The following is a 21,369-nucleotide window of genomic DNA, read 5'->3' as shown; positions in this document are numbered from 1 at the left end:
AAAATACACTGAATCATAGCACAAAGTGAATAAGTTGAAGTAAGTAGTACACAGACCAAGGACGTCATCCAGTTGTGCAGATCCTGACACAAAGCCAGTTTTAGAATTTCTTAAAAGTAGAGATTTTTAAGTGGAAGAAAATGGTTCTCATTTGCGTCAGTCTTAAACTGAACATCATTGTTCCAGAACTAAACAACAGCCACAGAAAAAGTAATTTCATAAATGCATTGCAAAAATCACAAGGAATCAGGATTCAGCATGAGTCCCCAGAGGCTGAGAGAACTGCTACATATTTTAGAAATTTACTAAATAAGGCATTTTACCACTCTACCAGTCCTCTCTTTCAAAATATTTTGGTTTCAGCTGTTTCCAAGACCTTGATTATTTCAACGTGTCTAAATTCAGTGATACAAATACCACTGACAGAGACTTAAATGATGTCTTTAGACCTTCACCTGTATTCACACTGCAAGTCAACAGTGGTGGTAACTTAGAGTGCTTCCTTTGATGAACACGTAAGCTGTACAATTACCCAGTGCCTATGATAGAAGCGTTGACATGAATGGGGTCACTAAGTTATCAGGAATTCTACGAGGCTACACTTGACTGGCATTCAAGTACCAATTACAGTACCACAACTGAAACCTACGGGTCAGCAAAATAAGGGAACTTCAAAAACTGCTGGCAGGCAGCACACAGGCAGTGGGTAAGCAATGCAGTTTTGCCTCAAAAGTACCACAAACCTATTTCTCAGGCTGGCAAACAAATTACTACATGCCAAAGAACTACATCTCTGGGAAGGCAGAGTCTTGTCTACTTAACCAGATGAACTTTGCAGGATCAAGAACGACAACTTTTCAAAAAACAACTATGATCAGTTTGATGGTGCACTTCAAGATAGGCACACTGAGAGCAGGAAGAGGAAGAGGGAAGACCAAGAGATTAAAGATCTACCACAGTATTAACTCTCAAAACTATTAGGTACTCCAATATTTTTCAAAATGTAAAACCATTACCAGACAGCTAAGATCAAGGGCAAAGCGAACTGTTTGCAAAATCCATGTCTTGCAGTTCTGTTTATCTTCATATTGAATGTAATAATTTGCAGGTTTTATTCTCTTTCTCACTGAGGTTCTACATAGATAAGCTTAGTCACCTTAAATTTATTGTGTAAGAACACTTACCTTTGCCTTTTGAAACCTTTGTACAACAAAGGTACCTGGACACTTAGAAGACTAACACAGTTACAAAATTTCTGTGAAACAAAGTTTTGTTAGGAAGGGTTTCTAACATTGATTTGTGTCTTCATGCTTTCTTTATCACATCTCAAATCTTGAGCTGCTTCAACTCTTCCAGATGTGACTTGACTAAAACTGCTCATGTCATCTCCTGCAGCAATAATGCTACTTCAGTTCTAAAAGCCATTCCACAGTGATCAAGAACAAATCTAGTAAAATGCCAAATGAAGATCTTAGTGAATTGAGCAGTGTACCATAAGTCTGAAAGCCTAATCTGGGCTCCAGCCATCCAATTTCCTCTTACAGTTCAGCCTAACCTCATCAGGTCACACAATCCAAACCTCAGTGTTTCACAAATAGCAGAGTGGTACAAGGAAACAAACTATGCTAGTGCTACAGTAACCTGCAGCCTTACAAACTTTGCTTTCCAAATACTTCTTTCCCCATGCTCACCATGACCCAGCAAGTTTGAAGCTGCAAGGGTATATCCATTAATTTTCTGCTCTGTCAGTAAAATACCTAGAGGGAAGTTTTCAGTGTAAATTTTTGTAGATTATAGTATGAGCTTTAATATGGTTATACTACAGGTATTCTTGAACAAAAGGAATTACTACTAGAAGTTGCATTAGTAGAATCAAAGGATATGTAATAATGCTCCCAATAACAGACCTGCTGCTTCCCCACAGCCACAGTTGCTACTGCATGGCCTTATCCACAGTCCCTTCAGAGATAAACCTGCTCTAATATGGCTTTACCCAGGGCTGCAGTCCTGCCAGGGGAGTACCTGCTCTCATGTGGGATTATCCATGGCCACACGCTTTCAGGTGCTCCAGCACGGACTTATCCACAGGCACTGATGTGTCAGAATCTACCTGCTGCAGCACAGACTTCTCCCTGGGCCTCCATCCCTTCAGAGGTTCCTGCTGCTGCACTGACACAGCCACAGGCACTTCCAGATTGTCCTGACTGACACAGATCCACCTGCTCCCACGTGGGCCCATCGCTGGGTCAGGTCCCTTTGGCTGAAGCTCCCAGGGCAGTCCCAGCCAGGCCAGGCCAGCGGCACAGACACACAGCGGGTCCCTGGGCACCTGCCAGCCCGGCACATCGCTGCTGCTGCTGCTATCACAGTGCTCCAGGCACAGCACAGCCAGGTGACAAAGCAGCACGGAGAGCAGGAACCAGCCACTAATGAGCACTGGACTCTAATGTACAGTCAGGCAAGCAACGCTCCTGACAAGCACCTGCCAATTAATAGCTAATCAGCAATTACAGCTATAAATTCAATCTAGCACATTCCAGTCAAACCTGTCATCATCTCAAATCCTTTGAGCTGCACACTGGGTGTCATAAAGCATTGCTGCAGTTTAACCCCATCTAGCAACTAGACTTCACACAGACACTGCCTCTGGTGAGATGGGGAAGAAAAATTGGAAAAGAGAGAAAATTCACAGTTTGAGATAAATAATGTTTAATGGACAAAGCCAAACCCATGCTTCACGCAAGCAAGGCAAAAAAAGGAATTCATCCACTGCTCCCCACAGGTGGGCAGGTGCTGCCTCCAGGAAAGCAGGGCTCCCTCATGTGTAACAGTGACTTGGGAAGACTAATGCCACCACTTCAAACACCATTTCCTCCTTTTTCTTCCAGCTTTATATCCTGAGAATGACACCATATGGTATAGAATATCCCTTGGGTCAGCTGTCCTGGGCTGTGTCCCCTCCCAACTACTTGTGCACACCCAGGCTGCTCATTGGTAGGGTGGGGTGAGGGGCAGAAAAGGCCTTGGCTCTGTATAAACCCTGCTCAGCAACAAGGAAAACATCCCCACATTATCATAACTGTTTCCAGCACAAATCCAAAACACAGCCTCCTACCAGCTACTGTGAAGAAAACTAACTTTACTCCAGCCAAAACCAGCGCACTAAGTTTCCCAACAAGTAAAACCACAGATTTAAAAACAATACCATTCTATTTATTATAAAGAATTCAGGCAAATCTTTCTCTGTGTAGGACTCAGTTGTTTTAATTCCATGCACTTTTAGGAAATCCATGCCTCACCATGCCATTTTGGCCCTATTTCATTTCGTAACACCCAAAAGTAGCTGATTTTTTTCATTTAGAGGATGGGAATTTTTCACTAAGATAACAATAGCCATGTGAACAAAGTGCTGGATATGACAAGAAATGCAGTAGTGTTAAAAGAAACGGAAATGTGACAAGATTAACATACACTTTAAGCGAAGTAGTTTTCTTGTTTGAACTACTCTGTGTGAACTGAGTGGCAAGGTAGACAATAAACATTTTCATAATAATAAATAATCAGTGTGTCTCTGACATGACACTACTGCAATATTTTTAATAGCTTTACAAAGTACTCTTCTCAAAGCAGGCATATTTATTCAAAGTCCAGAACACCAGTGACAAGGGTTGAGACCATTTTCTTCAGTGTACAAATGCCAAAAAACCCTGCCCGTCCACGAAAGAGCAGTTCAGCTCAAATTTGGTGTGTTCACAGAATCAACAGAATTACAGAGTAATTTATGTCAGAAAGGATCACCCAGCTTCATCTGGTTCAGCATGCCACTTGAAGATGTGCCAACATCAGTTGGATGCTCAGTTTAAAAAACTGAAATCTTTGCATACTCTAAACAACTCCACCCACTGTCCTACTGCCAGTGTAGAGCTACTAGAGAGAAGAGCAAGTATAGAACTACTTCAATAAAAAAATTACCCAAAAAGCAAAAACCCCAAAATACAAATATCTCAAGCTGATATTTCCATAAGGAACAAAATCAGTCAGACTGCCTTGCAAAGTCTAAATAATCCAAAGGAAAAATAATTTTAATGGCTATAATCACATCGCAACGTGGAAATGCTATTTTGTTAGGGCTTCAGAGAATTTAACAAATTGCTTGAATTTTGTAGTATATATCTATGGCAAAGCAATCCAGATGCTACAACAAGCACTTAATCAAAAACTGACTGCATGGAACCACATACCCAGGCTTTTGAGCTATTGTGATTTTTTAAAAAAGTGAGTTCTCAAAAAGGCTGGAGAATGGAAATCACAGAAAAAAAAAAAGCTTTATAGACCCCAAACACATAAAAACTTCAGCCATCTGCTTGCATAAGTCATCTTTTACTCCTGAAAAGACTGTGGGGAAATTAACAGATACTGACATTCAGGACGATTGGAATCTTCAGATTTTAATGACGGAATGATGAACGATCTAATTTTTCTCCTTCCTGTTAACTTGGTTTGCAAGAGGGGAAAAAAAGCACCAAACTTTAATTAAATAACCTATCCTGCTTGGGAATAAAGAGTCGGAGGCACAATTTTTTCTGTGTGGCAGGTACAACACTTACTCTTACAGGTATTCCCTTCATTCTCAATTATTTCTAGTGAAAATGGTCTTCCTTTCCAGAACTCCCTCTGACAGAGAGGCTGAACTTCATGCTGCAAATGCATATTTTTAAGGCACAAAGCACCAACAGATATTGTATTTATGTTGGTAGATTATCACAAAACATCTAATTTGATATATAGTCCTAGTTTTGCTATAGAAAAATTAAAGTGAAGAAAGATGAAGAAACTTGTTTAAGATGGAGCAGTTAAACAGCAGGGACCAGGAGAATTCCTTCAATATTTCTGCTTTAACTTCAAAGACTATTCTACCTTATAAAAGAAAATAAAAAAAGCTCAGCTGACTATTATTATTAATTGTACACAGCCCTGGACTTAGAACTTCTGAGGAAACACCATCCTAAAGTCAAAAAAACCCCCAAGAAAGCTCATTACATCTTTCTCTAGCCTCTTCAGAGTTTACACACACCTCTGTTCAGATCACATTAGGCTTCCAGAGGGCCTTCTAAATAGAAGAGCAAAAGCAATGAAGAGCACAGAAGCAGGGCTATTACTCATCACACTGAGCACTGTCAGGACGTCACGGGGTAAAGTCTAACCGATTACACCAAGTTAAACCTTGAGTAGATAAACTGAACTCTAACTCATTAGAAGGTTTTGATATCTGCTGGGAAAACAAAGCACAGCCAATTCTGCACAAAACTTTCTTAAGACCAAGGACTGCATGTCCTACTGTAATGGTTCAGGTATGCACGGAAAAGAAGCAAAGCACAGATACATTTTTAACGATATCTCACATGTTGTGACAGTAGATCAAAAGGTGAAAACTACCCTGGTAACAGCCGCTAAATCCGTCCAAGTATGGAGAAAACCAAAGATACTGACCTGCAGTGACAAAAGAGGCCACCAGCACCTTACATTGACCATAGCAGCTTGAAATCAGTAGTGAGCACAATTGTTCCCTGTGGGGATCACATTCACAAAAAATCCAGCACAGACAAGAGGGAGCCTGAGGCAGAATTGCCACACAAGAAGCCAAGACTCACACACCTCAAACAGCTGGAACAAGTATCCTCCAACCACACCACAAACTCAGAGGAACAGCTGGACCAGCATGTCCAGGTGAGTGCTTGTGACAAATCATTTGAGATTTTATGTCACTCAGCACAGTGCTTCTGCCCTTGTGTCTACCTCATCCCTCAATTTCCCTTGCAACAGAGAAAACAAAATCCAACAGATTAACTGTTTTTAACAGATCCTAGTGTCAGGAAGAGGGCCACATCAGGTGGCTCTACTTTGCTAAGCTACTCACTTTGTAACTTTTCCTTACACCCCATAAAGTAACCCAGCTGTTGTTCATAGGTGAGAACAGAACAGAACTTTTGTTATTAATAGCTAAAACTGTTCTTTTTGGGGTGGGGAAATACTCTAATTAAGGATCCATCTACCTCCAAAAATCTTGGTTTTAAATCTCCTAGCTAAATAAGAGTTAGAAATGTTTCTCAGTAACTAATCAAGTTTTTTAAAATTAATACAAGGGATATACTGCTCAAGTTAAATCAGGGAATAATCCCAAACTAACTTTCATGACTCATAAGTTTAAAGTTTTACACTAAAAGCAGTCTCTTCCTAGTATTTTGACAGACTTCTCTCCCTCTTAAAACTGCAGGATCTACAACCAACTGCTGCTTATGGGCATGGAATGGTAAAGTTGCCCCTCTGGCATACTATGTTACCAACTACACCCATTCGAGCCTGGAGGCAAAAAATACTAACAGAATAGTAATTCTAATCCCATTAGTGCAACAAGATACCTATAATTTAGGTACTTCCATTTTCACAATTACTTTGTGGATTTAGAGAATTCAATACAGTGTTAATGTTCAGTATATTTATCCATTAAGATAAAGAAAGACAACGTCATTGAACTGGCAGTATATCTGTAACCACAGATTTTGGTTCTTCAGAAAAAGCTTCATTTCTAGTTTTACAAATAATTTTAACAGTACTGCAAACATGTAGTACTTGTGCATAAGAAGTCACTCTGTTCTTCCAGTAGTGGTTACAGAGGCCTCGTAAAGAAGAATAAGGTAAGAGTGTGATTTAGAAAACTCCTCACATTAACCTGTTCTGAACAATACTGGTTTGGAATTTAAAATAAACAATTTGAAGGCTGATCAAATACAGAGAACTGTATTTGACTCTGTAAAGAGTCTGATAAATAGTCCAAAGCCAAACCAGGACTGTACCATTATTTTCCTCACATATTAATGAAATCTCAAACAGGTTCTCGCTCCTTGATTTAAGAACATTTTACCTTTAATACCCTTTCCAAAAAGAACCCCCAAACTTGTTTCCCTGTTCCTCAGAAAACAGAAAGCATAAAAAGATGTGCCTATACTTGAAGACACAAGGAAAACACTAATACCCACCTCCCACTTGCTGGTAGGCAATGAAAGAAACATTATCATTCCTTGACCTCTATACTCTCACAACATGAACACAAAAGAAAATTAGGACTGCCTTCCATTGCACTTTTATGATTTTTCAATGAATAACACTTTACTGACACTCAGTCTTTCCAGTCCACACCTCATTTCAATTAAAAACACTTTTGCAGCTTTAAAGAGTAAGTGGATCCTACTTTAATGAACCCTTGCATGTAATTTATTATTAATAAAAACCTTAGCGAGCAAAGCATCCTGAGGGCTGGCTCTTTGAGCAATAGAATGAAATAAACACTTCTTGCAAGCCTCACTCTTACCCACTCTTCTCAAACCAGCAAAAAGCAAGAGACTGCTTTGACATTGGGAATATATCTGAGTTTATTCTTTCTGCCTGCATTCCTCCATCACAATGAGGAGGTAATCACAGGAGATGCAGATTCTGCAGCGCTGCCTGGTTACAGGGCTACTCTATCAGCTGAGGGCTTTTAACCAGCTCTTCCAAGAACCAAGAGCTCTATCAAAGTACTAAGAAGCATATTCATCTTCATCAAGTTAGAGGAGCACTAACGTTTCAACCTCTGCATGAAACTTCTTCCCTTCCTTTAGAGAACACATTTTCTGTCATTTTCTCACAGTAATATTTTCTTCCCAAACAATCTTGCAATACCTCTCTCAATTATTTAGAAAGCAATTCACACTCCAAGAATTCACAGGTGTGTGTAGCCATGGTTGAGTGCCCAGAAACAGGTTTTGTTGAGTCATCATCAACCAAACTGCAACATCATGTTGCCCAAAATTACAGGTGAGTGAGCTCTAAACAGGTACTTTTTAATCTCTTCTTTGCCTCCAAACCAAGTTCTAACTTCTGTGTCTCCTTTTGCTTTCTCATCTATTCTACCAATATGAGAGTAATTAACACCAACCACACACAACTCACTCTTCATTTAAGTCAGCTCTATAAACTCTTAAAAAAGAAAATTTATTAAATTAAGTGTAGTTTCAAATATGGCATTAAGAACATTGCATTATTACCCCTATTCCTCATGCTCTGAGTTAAGAAATCTGGAGAGTTCATAATAGAAATCTAGTTTTTCAACTTTTAAAAGTTAACCCTCTTATGGCAATTAACCTTATAGGCAGGGTAGTGATATACCAGAAAGAAACAAAAAAGGGCTACTTGGAGACTAATATAAACACCAAAGGAAATTGTTAGATTTACCTACCATTTAAAGAGGATTAAGTCAATTTCTCTAGCAAGATGGCCTAAGCCTTCCCCGTAATGTTTAGAATTCAGTCAATTTCAGGACAACAAAGAATTCCATTCATTCTCTTATGCTGACAAGTAAAGGTTCTGACAAAGCAGTGTGGATTAAAGACTTTACAGGACACCTTCTTTTAAAAATAAAAGTTTAAACACATATGTTGTTACATGGCTTGGATAGTAGCATATGGCTGTGGTACCATATGGCTATAAACATATGGGTAGTTCACTTTTTAGTGAACAAAAAGAAGCCGGGTTACTAGTGCTTTACTTCACAAATTCATTCCGCTTCTCTCTGTCACTTGGAAGCTTTTAGCAAGATACAATCCCTGTACCTTTTACTACCCCCACTTGAAACCCTCATTTGGCAACACAGAAGTAGTAGCAGGTCACTAGAGCATTACGAAGTTTATCTTAAGAACAAGCCCATCACCCAAAAAAAGCCCAACTAAAAACCCTAGAAAAAAAAAAGCCAACCAAACAAACATCACCTCACCAAGAAGCACAGAATGTTTCAGCCCCAGAGGATAGAGCAGAACAACAAAACACAGCTCAGCCCACGTCTCTCTTTAGATTTGCAGTCAGCTGCTGTAAATTGTCAGCACACTAGTAACCCTCTACAAAATTTATCTATTACCTTGAGATAATGGCAACTGAGCAGCCATACCTCACATCATTTACACAACTTAAAATGACACAAAGAACAAGCAGAACAACCAAGCCACCCACCAACAGCAGAGAGAGCTTGCTGTTTTACTCCCCTCCTGCATACCTGGTTCCCACCAGACTTCTGAATGGTTCCAGCAGCTGAATCAAGACATCACCTGTGTGAGGTGCACTAAATCCACTTCAGAACACAAAAGGATACAGCCTTAGCGCTCCAGTCTGAGTCCCAATGGCCAGTATTTTCTGAACCGGATCAAATGCCAAGGCTGAAGGTTGATAGGGGAAACCGTGGCGTACAGTCTAACAAGTCAGAGCAGCGCAGTTACAATGGATCAAGCAGGACACCAAAAATAAACAGAACCAAGACTGTATGTTAGAGAACAGGATTCAATGTTAATCACAATTTATAAAGGAAGTACAAAGCAATTTAATCACAGACTGAGAAAATCACCTGCCTTACACAGATCAGTTACAAAAGATTTTTTAGTCATAATTACTCATTCATCTTTGAGCATCAAGAGACAGTCAGATTTTCTGAAACTTAATTTGAATCTTACATTTCTTCTGTATAAAGACTGTATCAATTCAGCATTTCATTTTTTCATCTACCTCATTCCCTGAGTAATCTTATTTTCAGCTCTAACAAAGACACTAAACTATTAAAATCTGAGATGTTCCTAGCAAGTTTGGCAACAAAGCCAGACTTATCATCAGAACTATTATAAACTACTAGACTTGCTTTTTTGAGAATCACTTCAATTTCAATCCAACAGACCAACATGACAGTGCAACCCCTCTCAGCTTGGTAAAGAAAAAAAAAAAAAAATAGCAACTTGAGCTTGACAGAATCAATCTCTCATCCTCTACTTCCCTGAAATAGAACAGGCAGCACCAGAACTGACCAAACCAAAAAATACCTCATTGAATAAAGGCAAACCCCCTCAACCATGGGATTCTTTGTTAATATGGAGCTATTGGCACATTTAGCTTTTTTGGTTAGTCAAGACTAATTTGGTAATTGACCAAGCAATGACTCCATTAAACTTCTCAGGCTGCAATTAATCAGAACTGAGAACATAATACAAGTGTCACCTACTCTTACTTCCATTCTAAATGCGCACATCCTAAGCCACAAAAATGCCAGCTTTTCCATTTCTAAGGCTTTCGTTTAAAGCAGAGCTATTTCATGACCTCATAAACGCACAGCAAGCTTCTGATATACTCCTTGTACTTCACTGAAGTTGCAGGCATATCCCACAACTCTCTGTATTTCACAACTGAATAAAGTCTAACTGGCAACAGCTCTGCTCTTCTCCACATCCTTCATTACCAACTCCTGAAAGCAGCAGAAATGCCTGCAATACACAAAAAAACTGAGGAGAGTCCACAAGCAAGCTCATCCATGTCAGGCCATGAGTGCACTGCAAAGATAAAAATGAAATTGATATTCCAATCAGCTTTTACTCCTCTTGATACAGCTGGTGGTTAATTCACTGCATCATTTTCTGAAGTATGCAGTGCACAAACTGCACTATCATATCACACACAAGGAAATAAATAAACGGGAACTTCGTCTCCAGATAGGATTTGCAATAGCAGCATCACCAACTTGGCAACACACTGCAGTGAAACGACCACAAACACTGAAAGCCTTTTTCAGGCATAAAGGAGCAGGATAAATGATTTCCAAATAATGCAGAGGGACAGATTTCCTGTCCTTCGGGCCCATTAGCAGAGGCTTCTACTCAAACCCCGCGATAATCAGAGCTGCACTACTGCTAAGTATCACTCCTTCCCCCATCCATCCAACTCTTTCTACGAAGCCTTAGTGAACACTGTCAGGATTACCCGCATGAAAGAGCCTAGACGACAAACCCCGAAACTCTCCAAGAAAGATGACTAAAGAAATCCAGCAAGACCTGTACAGCTACACCCACCGCTTTCTTCCCGCATTCGCCCCCGAAATAACCAATGCAAACAAGTAAACAGGAGCGGCGGGCAGGCTCGGCGAGGTCGGTACGGAGGAGCAAAGCCCGCAGCGCCCATCGCGGCGGCGCGCCCCCTTCCCCGGCCGCCCAGCCGGCTCGGGGCTGCAGCATTCATTCACCTTGCAGAGCTGGAAGTGCTCGGACTGGAGCGTCTCCTGGATTTCGGTCTCCCGGTTCCCCGCCTGCTGCTGCTGCGCGGCGGACGACGCCGAGGCGACGGCAGAGACCGCCGTCAGGCCGTCCAGCACCTTCCTGATGTTAAATTTCCTCATGGTCCTCGGCGGCGGCGCTCCCGCTCCCCCGGCCTCGCCGCCGCCGCGCAGTCACCGCCGCGCCGCCCGCCCCGCAGGCGGCAGACGAGCCCCCGCCGGGGAGGGCGGTGCAGGGGCGGCCGCGCTCGGGGGCGCCGCGCTCCTCCTCGTCCGCGGGGAGGGCGGCGAGGCGTCAGTCCGGCAGTGCAGGGGCGCTCCTCATCGGGGCCCGCGGGCTCGGAGACGGAGACTGGAGCCAAGCAAACAGGAGTCGGTCAGCCCACCGAGCGCCGCCACCGCCGGTCCCACGCTCGCCGCCCGCGGCCCCGCGCCCTGCCCGCCGGGGAACGCGGCTCGCCCCGGGCCCAGCCGGCCCCGCCCCGGCCGCCCCTCCCGCCGCCGGGGCTGTGCGGGCTGCCTCGCCTCGCCTCTCCTCCCCGCGGAGCCTCCGCGCCCCCCGCACAGCCCCCTCACATCGCGGCGGCCGCCGCTGTCACCCGTCCGCGTGCGTGCGCGCGTGTGCCGGTCCCCTCCCGCCACCGCAGCCTCTCCCCCCGCGGCGGCAGCAGCAGCAGCCGCCCGCCCCGCGGCTCGGCTGGGCTCAGCACCCTCCGCCTCCTCCTCAGAGCTGCGTGTGCCGCCAGCCAGTCACCAGCGGGGCTTCTCCCGGCTGCTGCCAGTGCCTGCCGCCGCCCGCCCCCACAACCATCCTCCTCCTCCGCCTCCTCCTCCACCTCCTGCCGCGGAGGGAGCCTCCCCCGCCTCTCGGTCGCTCCCCCTTGCCTGACAACGCTGAGCGCAGCGCCCCGGGGAGGAGGAGCGGCGGCGGCGATACCGCGGCGCCCGGCCCGGTAGCGGCGGGGCGGCCGCTCATGCGGGGGCCGGGGCGGCGTGCGGAGCGCGGCGGGGCGGCCGGGCCCGAGCGCCGTGCTCCGGCAGGGCGGAGGCGGCGGCAGGTAACAGGTGGTGGCGACCAGAGGCCGCCGCGGGCAGCGCCGTCAGCGCTGCGCTGGAGGCGCTCGATGGCTGCGGCGGAGCCGGGCCCCGCGCGTGGCTTCCCGCGGCAGGTCCCCGCGGCTGCGCCTCGTCCCGGGCGGCGGGGCTGGTGCGGGCGGCGGCGGCGGCCACCGCAGCCGGGACAGCGCGGAGCGGCAGAGGGGCTGCGGGCGAGCGCAGAGGAGGATGCGATCCCCCCGTACCACTCACCCCGAGCGGCCCGGGAGCGCTCGCCGTGCCGCTGGACAGGGCGCTGCGGCCGAGCTGCCCAGCACCGACCGGCGGAGTCACGGCCAGCTCTGCCGTCGCAAGGCGAGCGCCGGGGTTACGAAGGTGCTTCCATTCATTTTTACGGTTGCAAAACCAATTTAAACAGGTGGCACAGAGCCAAACGTTTTGTTCTGATAGCCCCTGTTGTACTGTATTCTGTATTTGCTTTTATTTTTCTTGTACTGCGAGCTTGCAGTTTGGGATAGTCAGTGGTCAGGCAATAGATATTATTCCATCTCAGTCATGTTTCTTTATTCATGAAGGTCATAATTATTTGTGACTCGTTATTGAACTTCTTTTCAGCTAAAATTAACTGATCAATCTCTTTTGGAGGGAAAACTTGTAGAGATGTGAGTCAAGATGTTGGCTCACATTTCCTAGCCTCAGCATGAATGCCTGAGCAGTAGAAGGCTTCGCACATTGGAAAATGGTCCTTTCAGGTGGTGTTTCCAGCCTGATGGCCAGGCACACTGTTAGCCCAGTGTCCAGTGTCGTAGTGCACTGAGGGATGAGCGTAATCCAAATGCAATGGAATTGCTACGATGCAGCCATCTGCATAACCTCAGAAGTAAAAATCCCGCAAACTCTTCTTAGACCTGTAAGTTCTTGTTAATTTACAGCTGTATTGCCAGCAGCTATGTGATGTACAAGCATTTGAAAGAAACCCAGACAGTCCACATATTCTTGTAAAGTGAACTTACAGAGCTGTTCCTTGCATTACTAGGACAGAAATGTTGGATGTTTCCTGAAATCATCTTGGTAAAATGTGAAAGAATGCTTCCAAAGATGACAAAAGTCCTAGGAAAAAGAAATAAGTAAACTTAAATAAGGTTCAGTAAATATCTGATGTGAAAATCAATTTTAAGAGATGAATATGTGCAGTTTCAGCATGTCTTTAATTATCTGTAACATATTTTAGCTAACTGTGTATAAGTTACAGAATTAATGTCTATTTTCCCATCTATTTCCACATGCTTATTAAAATGCACTGAACTGGGAAGGAAGCTGGTAGAACTTGGCCATGTTTGAATGGCAGACATAAGCTGCTACAGGTAAAGACAGGTACGCGTATAACTTTAAGAACATAAGTTATAGTCCCTTTGAGTCCTCCTGTTCAGTATGTTTTAGGCCAGGCTCTGCAAATACTCCTAGATACAACTTTGATAGTAAAACTAACCTGACTTTTTTTATAGGAATATTAATCACAGCAACAACCCCCTCAAAACTGGGTGATGAATTAAAAGGACATTAAAAGCTCTCTTTTTGCATACTGCAGTCTCTTTCTTTTTATTACTTTCTGTATGCTTGGTCTATGAATGCATTCTTTATTTGGACTGTACATTTTTAGAGGAAAGATTGGATTTGATTTTCAGTTTACATTAGCACCTAAGAGGAACACTTCATTCATTATTGCAACCTTGTATTGATACATGCAAACATTGAGGCAAGTGATACAATATACACTTGGTTGGACCAACACTAGTTCCTCTCCCTCATGCTTTCAGGTTAATACCATTCAAGGAATCAATGTTCTCTGGGACTTCAGCTCATCCTGTAAAAATGTTTCAAAAATTTTCTACAGCAAATTAGTGAAAAAGTTTGTTGGGTTCACTGGGACATCAGCTGGAACAGTAAAAGGCTTTTTAGTACTATAGTTCAGTAAATATCCTCTTTATCTCTCAGAATTTAGCTACTGTATTTGAGAGCTTCTTTGGGCCCTCCAGCACTTACACAATAACCACATCCTGTTTTACAAACAAGACCATTCTGTTTAACCTCCTTCATGCTGCCCACTCAGACCTTCCGGCCTCCAATGTCAGAAATCACTTGTCAGTTTTATACCACAGTCCGAAGTCCAGTATCTTGCACAGCTGGACAAGAAGCAGTCACACCCAACTAGTGTGCAATGTTGTACTCCACTATGACAAAGTCCAGCTGGGACAGAGCCAGTGTTAAATGTTCACAAGTTTCTTAGGCCCCAGCAGTGCTGTGGAAATCCCTGCCATCAAATGAATCCACATGGCTTACGTTTTCTTTGCCTGTCATTTCTTATTGATCTTGTTATCTAAGGCTGCTAGAAAATGAGAGAGGGAATCACTTGCTCATGTCTTGACTGATATTCTACAGATACCGCATAAATAGCCACTGTTCCTAATAGGTATCTGAGACAACGGGGCATGAAGTGTTCTATGTATCAGTGCCCACAGACCATTAGTTAGTGCAGGTCAGACTTGTTGGGTCTTTTACCTCAAGGTGTTCCCAATAACTTCACAGATGACTGTAGGGTGCAGTTATCACTGTGCTTATGAGCCTTCTTGGTTTTTGGGAGGTTGGTTGTTTTTTTATTTGTGGGGTGATATATCACCAGTGTTACCCTGAAGAAGAAGGGAGTGATGGTAGTCTCGCTTGAGCCACAATGAGTAAAAGCCCACTCAGTTATAGTGTATTCTAAAATTTGTTGGAATAATCAAGAGCAGCAGGTAGGTAATGAACTGAAAGGTCCACATATGGTGTTTGTCATTAGTTTGTATGTGAGCCCCAAAAGTGTTACTGGTTGTGTCCAGAGAAGGCTGCAGGGATTTGCACACCCTGCAATTTTTTTTTTTTTGTAATTATTCAATACTCAGCATATATGAGAAAAGGATCATCAGAAGTGACCTCAAGATCCCTGCTTGGCCTCTAACAGCACTAAAGCTTTTGAAAGTCAGTCAATCCAGACTTTGAAGTCTAAGAAGTACACTTAGCTTTCCTGAGAACTTCTTAAGGTGCTTAGTCACTGCAGTCAGGATTGACTGAGCCCTAGCCAAAGATTTCCTCGCCTTAAATAGAAAGAAACTTGGAAGCATTTCTGGACTAATCTTATTCAGGTTGTTCTACTCAAATGTATTGGACAGGACAGTGTAACCACAGCTCCAAGTAAGTTTTGGAATTTTGCCTGCCTGCTGGGAAACTGCTCAAGCTTTCTAGACTTAGAGCTGTTGCCAAACAAACATCTGTGATTTTTTTCCCACAATAATCTGCACCGGTGATGAATCCTAAGAAGGACTTCCAGCTGCAGGTGAGTTTTTTGATTTTTCTGCAGCTTGGTTTTAATAAGCCACAAACAATGGCTTATTAGCTGAGCACTAGCTGGTCAATTTGCTGGTCAATTAGCTGGTCAGCTCCAAGAAAAAAAGCTATGCTAGTGCTCGCCAGAACCACAGCTGGAGGTGAACTGTCTACTCTTTGTAAATTCACCCATTTCAGAAACTCCCTGATGGACCATGCCTACACTGATATGATGAGTTTCTGCATCTGGAAGTCTGTGTGGTCTTTGGCAGGCACACAGATCATGGGGCATCCACAATAAGACCTATGGAACAGCATGACTAGCACTTATATAAGGATGCCATCAGGCTGTATGGACATTCTTGACAGAGAGAGACCTGCTGCTGCAGAGTCTGCAACAACATTCCTGCACATTCAGCTTGGGTCAGCAAAAGAATGACAGGTGCACACAGTGCTTGTTGAAATCTGAATTGGCAGGGCTCTGCAGCACTGATCTACACAACCAGCATAGCAAATAATATACAAGTGCCCATGTAGCTGTTGTGCAAAGCTATAGCGTAGCAGAAGAAAGGCATGGATGTCTTGGAAGAGTTCAAGGAATTGTTGGCAGATGTGCAGTGTGGGTCTCTGACTGCTGGTCACTACCAGTGACACAGTGAACAGCTGTGATGCATGAGGAAAGGAGAGTACATAAGGCAAAAGAGGAATGACAGCAGCACTGCACGATGAAACATGAGAAGCAGGTTGTGCAACGTTCTCATCAGTATCTCACATGCTTCTTTGCACCTTTGTCCTACCACTGCCATGATGAACCAGACTAAGGCAGTGTCAGCTGTTAAACTGTGCACTAAAATTTACTGCATCTAATTAAAATATCTATGTTACTTAATATTGAAGTGCAGTGTTGTACTGAGGCTTGTAAAATTCACATCTGTTATACTTCAGATCTTATCCTTTGTCAATTTATTCCATTCCTTACAAATTATAGTTTTTATGGATACTTTTTTGTGTATGAGTTGATTTCATAATATTTATCTCAAACTGAAGGGGTTTCAGTCTCTGTTTTTAGGAAAATCATTACTCAGGTATTGTTAGTGGATAGTCAAGATTTACAGGAGGAGCAGGTAATGCATGTATTCAGCATTCAGGTTTGCTTAATGTGTTATAGGTCTTTAGATGCCAAAGCAAAATTACAAATAATGATAGTGAAGAATTTCTAATTTTTACATGATTTATCAATCACTTCAACATACAATTAACCTGATATTTCCTTCAATTCAATCCAGGCACCTCCTTAACAGTACCTCTAGGATTAAGTTACATCACGAGAAGACATGGTTTACTCCACTGACAGAATGACATGCTCATTACCAGGACATAAATTGCATCATTATTTGCCTTCTATCATATTACTTCTGTAATTTCATCTATTGTGATGGATATTTGAGACATATTAATGCAGAGTCATGTAAGCACAGAATAACTGAGGCGAGAAGGGATCTCTGGTGATCATCTGGTCCACTGGTCTACTCAAGTCATAAATTGGATGCAACCTCAAAGTCAGAGCATGTTGCTTACAGTCATGTCTAATTTTGGCATGCCTCCCGAGATGGAGATTCTTTAACATCTGGGTGGTTTTTTTGCTTTATTACAAAATAAAATTACAATTTCACATTCCATGTGCTGCATTTCTATTTTCTAGGTTTTACATTAATAGCAGGCCTAAGTCAGTATTAAAACCTCAGACATACAATGCTAGTCAGAACAGGTTTTTAATAGCTTAAGGCTATTATCCATCTGGAAAAATATGGGCCAATTCTTTACTGAATAATGAATATTGTTTCATATGGATTTATCATACACATTTTATAGTTTTCAGTCAAGTATATTACAAATGCTTCTTATTACAGTGCTACTTTTTGTCCTGTGTGAAGTAAATATGAATTATAATCTGTCTCCATTAAAAGAAAGCAAGTATTAGAAGTGAAATCAACAAAAGCTTTATAAAGTAGCCAAATTAAGATGGAGTATGAGTGTCTGTCAAGTGAGGAAGGTTCATTTTGTACTAAATGACTTAAAGCTAAAATATGATGGACAAAACAAATTTATCCATTCTGAAAACAGAATTATAGTGATGCAATGTCTTTCAAATACAGTACTTTGTGTGAAGTATAGCATTTCAGACAGGGTCTTTCATCAGCAAATCATTTAAACTGATTGTCAAACACAAGGAAAAAACCCCTCTTTTTTGTACTGTCATTATAATTGCAATGCATTAGTTGGAAGGTCTGTTGTACAGTAGTTTAACAAATTAGACAAGTACTCAGACTACAGAAACATTAGGCCTTTGTTAAAAATGGCTACTATTTCACTGGTATTTTCTCTTCTTGCTTTAAATTGAAAGTGGTGAATTACATAAACCTCAAGGCTAAGCACTCAAGCAAGTGGACAATCCTTTTAAAGATGCTGAAGCTAGAAGATCCAAAATGCATCGATGCTTCATTTAATTTTAGGCTTTCATTCTTTTAATACAGTTATTTTTATCCATGTTACCATATCAGTATAATAACACCAGATACATATTTAAATTTTAATTTTATTAAATTTTCTCCATCCTGTGAGAAAATTTCAGACATCAAGACAATTAAAACATTCACCACAAACGCATGAGCACTCTAACGTACATTCTAGCATGATCTTAACTTCATCTGCCTCTTCCTGCATCTTGCCCCCTCCCTCCTAACTGGTGAGACAGGAGATGAAATGCAAGGACAGCTGAGACATTTCAAAGAAAATGCTGGGGTGCTCCAATTTAAGAACAACATAATAATCTGAAATTAACAATGTAAATAGTTGTTTCAGAGAAAGTAAACAGGTAACAAGGCAAATGGGTAGGAGAAGCCTTGAGTATGCAGGATGGATTTTAATTTATTAAAGTCAGTGATCCTGACAATTCCCATTTCTCCCATTCTTTAATTTTTTTTAGGGTCTGTCCCAGGATGCTACTAATCAGTGAGCTTCTTGAGTTGGTTTTAGATCAAACTGCTGACTTAGCCTAAGACTTTTTGAAGTCCTAATTGAGGCAATTGAATTTTGACATGAAGTAGCTGAGGGAATTCAAGTCTAGAGAAAATTGTAAGCTTTAACTAGATCAGCTCAGCAAGCTCCATAGTGCATGGCATTGTCATGACCAAATTTCAGACCTATTGCTGAGATTGGGTCGAGCAACTTGATGTATTATCACAGTTTTCAGCTTTACTTCAGGCAAGGTGTGTAAGAAGTCATTAATATCTGCTCCTTCAAATCTCCCTGTGAGTCAGCATCTCTTCTGCTGTAGCACTCCAGTCAGACTGGTTCAATTAGGAATAGCCAACATTTATGAATTATACCTTTATTTTATAGTCCATTTCCATGTAGACGCTCAGTTTGAGAAGATGTTTCCTGAGTCAGAGTGGGAGAAATACTTGGCACAGAGGCCCCCCCTCCTTAGGCAAGACTGACAGGTTAATGGGAAAAAAACGATTGCCTTAATTTTAGCAACTGGAAACTGAGATACACACACAAGGCGAGCGGTGCTGGTTTAGCTGTGCAAGTCTGTGGTACAGCCTGTACTGCTGCGTGCAGCTGCGCCTAAATTACAGTCTGCAGTAGGAGCCGTTTAATTTGCATTAGATTTGCATCTCTCCCCTTACACGGAGAGCAAGTAACTTCCCTGGAACAATGTTGAGGTATGTCTGGAGGAATCACAGAGGCTGCTGGCACAGCCTGAGGTTAGCTACAGCTCTGCCTCCCAGCTAGGGAGTGGAGATCCGTTTTCCCTCTCCATGGCTCTGCCCCACTCCCTCAGTCCTTCTCCTCAGGACACCTTCTCCTGGTGGAGCCTGAGTGGCCCACCCTTACTTTCTGAACATTTTAAGGCAAAAATGGTAGCTAAGCTTTTGAAAAACACTCCAGCCTAACTAATATCCCTCTCTATTCCCCATCCCTGAAAGTATCCAAGGCCAAGATGGTCAGGGCTTCGCGTAACGTGGTCTAGTGGAAGGTGTCTGTCCGTGACAAAGTGATTGGAACTACATGATCTTTGAATTCCCTTCCAGCCCAATGTTCTTAAGTGATAATAAATTCTGAACTTCACTAACTCTGGCCCATGAAGGTTTCATTGTGAAAATGGTTTAACACGTAATCAGGGCACTGTGTGAGGGCTGGTGACTCTGTGGTTCATTGGTGGCTGCTTGTGGGAGTCCCTTGGCACAGCCTGGAAGCCAAGATGTGAGACATCCACCAGCTAGGCAAGGCAGCCATGAGGCCCCAGGGCAGCCCAAAACCAGGCACCATGGGGAACCTCCGTGGGAATGTATCAAGGCTGGGCTGGGACCTGGGCTCATGGCTGGGCAGGGCCATGGCAAGCTGCAGAATGGCCTCGCTGCAGCATTTCTGGGGAAGGAGTTGATGACTCCAGGTGCTGACACGAGTCCTGTGTCATGGGAAGCCCTGAGGGCTGGCAGGGACAGTCAGGGCTGGCAGTGCCTCCAGGGCTCTGGCATTTTTTTGCCTACATCTAGAGTAGCATTCGTATCTGAAGAGCAATCTTATGTCCCATGGAAATATTTTTCTAGGTCATGAATATTTTTGTCTAGAAGTCCAGCAAAAGCAAATTTTTTTGAAGATAAAGGTATATCCCATAAATAACCATTATATCAAGTGTCGGTGAGTTATTTTCTTGCTCTGCATTTATATTTTGCTGATATATTCTCCATTTTTCAGCTGATATATTTGTGTCTTCTGTCTTCCTCCTGGATATGCCATTCAGGTTTGGAGACACTCCTGGACACACTGAATTTCAGGAATCCCTTAGAGCTACCACATAGAAGAGAGGCTGTTCTATCTTTCAGTAAGTGCTTTGAAATACTTTTGTCTGTCTTGCTGATCCCACAGTAAACACAGTTTTTTAGAATCAAGAATTTAGGCCACTGAATAGTATTTTCAAAGAATTATTCCTGTTTAAGCATAAATTTAGTGATGTATATATCTAACAGATGGATTCTTAATGCCTGTGACTTTGGAGCTTTCATTTGTTGACAGATGTATTGAAAAGGTGTCCTCCCAGAAAAAAAAAAAAAAATCATATTAGGGTTTTATCATAAAGTAACTTCAGCTGTGCTGAAATGGAACACACAAGCATTAACAAACATTGCCCTATACATGAAACTGTCCACATAATGCTGAGGAATAATGCTTTGCTCCTCACACCTTTTGAAAGCATGGTATTTTTGAGCTCAGTAAACAGTTAAGTGGAATAAGGAGTTTATCTCCCTGTATGATCTGTGGAGGTTCTTATTATTGCTATTGAGTTCTGCATTCAGCATTGTAACTCTCATATGTCATATGCAGCTACTTTTCTTTCAGTCTCTACAGAGAATTATGTGAGCACTATAATTCTTCTCTTTGGTAGTTTTCTTTGAGGTGGAGAGCCAGCTGCACATGTCTGCTGCTGTATTTTTGTACAAGAGAAGGCATGATCAAAGAAATATGCCTTGCACTTCAGCAGAAAATGATAATATTTGTGACAATACATATTTCATGAAAACTGTAAATTTAATTTAGTGAAGAAATAGGACTTTATGTAAACAATAAAGGAAAAGCTCTCATTAAGGTGAAAGCAGAGAGAAATTTTTCTTCTGTGAATGTACATAGAGTAAGTAAATGTATAAATAGCAATGTTGTTTAAACAGATTTTCCCCATAGAACTCTTGCTGCCCAAAACCCATAGGAGAGTTAAAGCAGTGAAATTTATGTCCAGTAGAAGTAAAACATTCTAAAATTTAATAGGAACAAAT

The 21,369-nt window shown here is 42.5% G+C and overlaps 1 protein-coding gene across 8 annotated transcripts in view; it reads right to left on the bottom strand.

Annotated features, from left to right (window-relative positions):
- Positions 1-11,975, bottom strand: part of STXBP5 (syntaxin binding protein 5) — a 103,517-nt gene extending 91,542 nt beyond the window's left edge. For 4 of the 8 annotated variants that reach the window (XM_041469760.1, XM_041469762.1, XM_041469758.1 and 1 more), the window contains exons 1-2: positions 11,087-11,677; positions 9,182-9,279 (exon numbers count right to left, since the gene is read on the bottom strand). In XM_041469760.1, coding sequence (XP_041325694.1) covers positions 9,182-9,279; positions 11,087-11,239 — 251 coding nt within the window. In that variant the 5' untranslated portion in view covers positions 11,240-11,677. The other 4 variants (XM_041469757.1, XM_041469756.1, XM_041469755.1 and 1 more) reach the window with 4 other exon arrangements.
- Positions 11,976-21,369: the final 9,394 nt, after the last annotated feature.

Source organism: Pyrgilauda ruficollis, unplaced genomic scaffold, assembly GCF_017590135.1.
Source record: "Pyrgilauda ruficollis isolate IOZ18807 unplaced genomic scaffold, ASM1759013v1 scaffold24, whole genome shotgun sequence".
NCBI classification, from domain to species: Eukaryota; Metazoa; Chordata; class Aves; order Passeriformes; family Passeridae; genus Pyrgilauda; species Pyrgilauda ruficollis.
The sequence above is the reverse complement of the archived record's forward strand: the minus strand, read 5'-3'. Positions and strand labels throughout refer to the sequence as shown.